We start from the raw sequence: 2,348 nt of genomic DNA, 5'->3' as shown, positions 1-2,348 counted from the left end.
GATGGAATCAGCAGTTCTTGAGGGTGGAACTTGAGAACAAAGTGATGTCACTGGGCTGTCAAGGATGCCACTGACACAGTATAAAAAGCCCTCATCCATCCAGAGTCCTCCAACAGCTTCACTGATCAGCTTCTCCTGCCTTTCCATTCCTCAAAGGAACAGGTAAGCTTGGCTTGCCCAAGTCATCTTGGTAGCTTTAACCGCCTTAAATTTCAGGAGCTTAATTTGGGTAGAGTGTGAAGAAGTTCAGCAATGCAACCAATGAGCTAGGCCATGTTGACCATGTTCATTGGTTATGTTTTACCTCCACTGTTAGAGGAGTAGTACTTCCAAATGCCAATGACCAGAAGCAACGAGAGGGAAGTGTTGTGGATGCTCTTAGACCCTACTTGAAGGTTTCCAAAAGGCATCTGGTTCAACACTGTGATAATAGGGTGAAGGACTGATTCAGCTGGCATTTACTATCTTCACATGTGTACTACAGCTTCCATCAGCCCTGGCCATTGGCCATTATGGGTGTGGATGATAGGAGTTGGAGTTCACAAAGTCTGTTGAGCTGCAGCTTGCATCATTCCTGACCAATGGCCATGCAGGTAGGAATCTGGCAAACTCTGGAGGGGACAACATTGAATTTGGGAATGCCTTAGTCTTCCTTGTCCTGGAAGCCGCTTATGCTTTAGCCTGGAGAATGTAGACAATTGATTATGATGACTTCACTAGCAAGTGACATAAAAAACATTTAGAGCATTTCTGTACTAGCTAGGACAGCCTTGGTCAACCTGAAACTCTCCAAATTGTAATAGAGTAGAAGGAGGAGAGCTGTGGTCTTCCAGATACCCATCAGCCTCCAGCTCTCAAGCTCATATTTTCTATCAGCCTCCAACTCTCATCAGCACCACTCAGCAAGGCCAGCAGAAAGGGATGAATGCGAGCAGGAGTTCAGCAACAGATCAACTTAGGGACATTCTCACCTCTGTAAAGGTGCCAACCACCATTTTATGGCACTAAAAAACACATGATTTTTTTCACTGTAGTAGTGGTGGGGGAGGTGAGGCTAAATATCTCAAGTCACCCTGGAACACTGCAGCTCTTCTTGCCTTCAGTATTGTTTATGCTCCTTCCTGCATCCTTTCAGACCTTCAATGGCTACTAGGCATGACACCTTTGCTGTGCCTCCATGGTCAAATGCAGTAATGCTTCTGAATAGCGGAGGGGGGTGCTCTTGTGCTTGTGTTCTACTTACAAAGCTCCCATTGCCACATCAGGAAGACCACAGTGAGAAGATAATGCTGGACTAGATGGGCCATTGGGTAACCTAACTTAGGCTCTAATGCATTGTAGCACTCCTTACCTATAATAATCTTTCTGCTCCCTTTTATGCCCTTTCAGACTCACCTCCAACACTCAGCCATGGCAAACTGTGGACCATCCTGTGCTGTCCCATCTTGTGCCTCCACCCCAGTCGTCGGTTTTGGATCAGCAGGTCTTGGTGGCATTGGAGGCCTTGGTGGCCTTGGCCTTGGCGACACCTATGGCTATGGCTCCGGTGCCCTGGTTGGATCCGGCATCCCTTCTGCTAGTCTTGGTATTCTTTCTGGTGTCGCCCCTTCATGCATCAACCAGATCCCACCATCAGAGGTCGTGATCCAGCCACCAGCCTGCATCGTGACCATCCCAGGACCCATCCTCTCTGCTAGCTGTGAGCCAGTGGCCGTAGGAGGAAATGCTCCATGCTCCCCTGGTGGTTTGGGCAGTGGGTTCCTCGGAGCTGGTTCTCTTGGAGCCGGTGCTCTTGGAGCTGGTGGTCTTAGAGGATCTCGTTTTGGACTTGGGAGTCGCTATGGATTCGTTGGAGACAGAGGAAGCATCTGTTACCGCCCCTGCTAAGTAAATATGGAAGGTTTCTTAGGGAAAAGAATATCCACTGCAAAGCATTCAAGCCTGGGTTTAAGATATTCTGAGGATTCTCAATTCCTGATTAAGCCATTGGGCAATGGGGGCACCCAGCAAACCTGAAAGTCAGACCCATGGCTATCTTTCATGCATCCATTTCTCATCTTAACATAACCCCCCTCTATCCCACTGTTGATGTGCTTTCCCCTCCCCTGGCTTTTATTTATTATCTGTACAGCTCTTTTGCGCCCCTCTAGCATAGCAAAGAACAGACAAACTATGGACAAGGAACTTGGCCCCTGGAATTTATTCCCAGTCAGTTTGGTACATCTGTGAAAATGGCGGGGAGAGTTTTTATAATTGCCAACAATATAACTGATCTCTTTCTGGGAAGGGATTTGTAATCCAGAAACGATTCATGTATACTTCTTCAGATTTGTCCTTTTCAAAAATAT

At 47.3% G+C, this 2,348-nt stretch overlaps 1 protein-coding gene across 1 annotated transcript; it reads left to right on the top strand.

Annotated features, from left to right (window-relative positions):
• On the top strand, positions 1 to 1,887 carry LOC114586639 (uncharacterized). Its single transcript, XM_028710296.2, has 2 exons — positions 1 to 162; positions 1,390 to 1,887. The coding sequence occupies exon 2, from the start codon at positions 1,411 to 1,413 to the stop codon at positions 1,885 to 1,887; it is 477 nt and encodes a 158-aa protein (XP_028566129.2). The 5' UTR covers positions 1 to 162; positions 1,390 to 1,410.
• Positions 1,888 to 2,348: the final 461 nt, after the last annotated feature.

The sequence above is a fragment of the Podarcis muralis genome, chromosome 16, assembly GCF_964188315.1.
Source record: "Podarcis muralis chromosome 16, rPodMur119.hap1.1, whole genome shotgun sequence".
Lineage (NCBI taxonomy): Eukaryota > Metazoa > Chordata > Lepidosauria > Squamata > Lacertidae > Podarcis > Podarcis muralis.
The sequence above is the reverse complement of the archived record's forward strand: the minus strand, read 5'-3'. Positions and strand labels throughout refer to the sequence as shown.

Excerpts from the sequence above, each read along its gene's own strand:
- LOC114586639 (XM_028710296.2), top strand. The coding sequence starts at position 1,411 with ATGGCAAACTGTGGACCATCCTGTGCTGTCCCATCTTGTGCCTCCACC.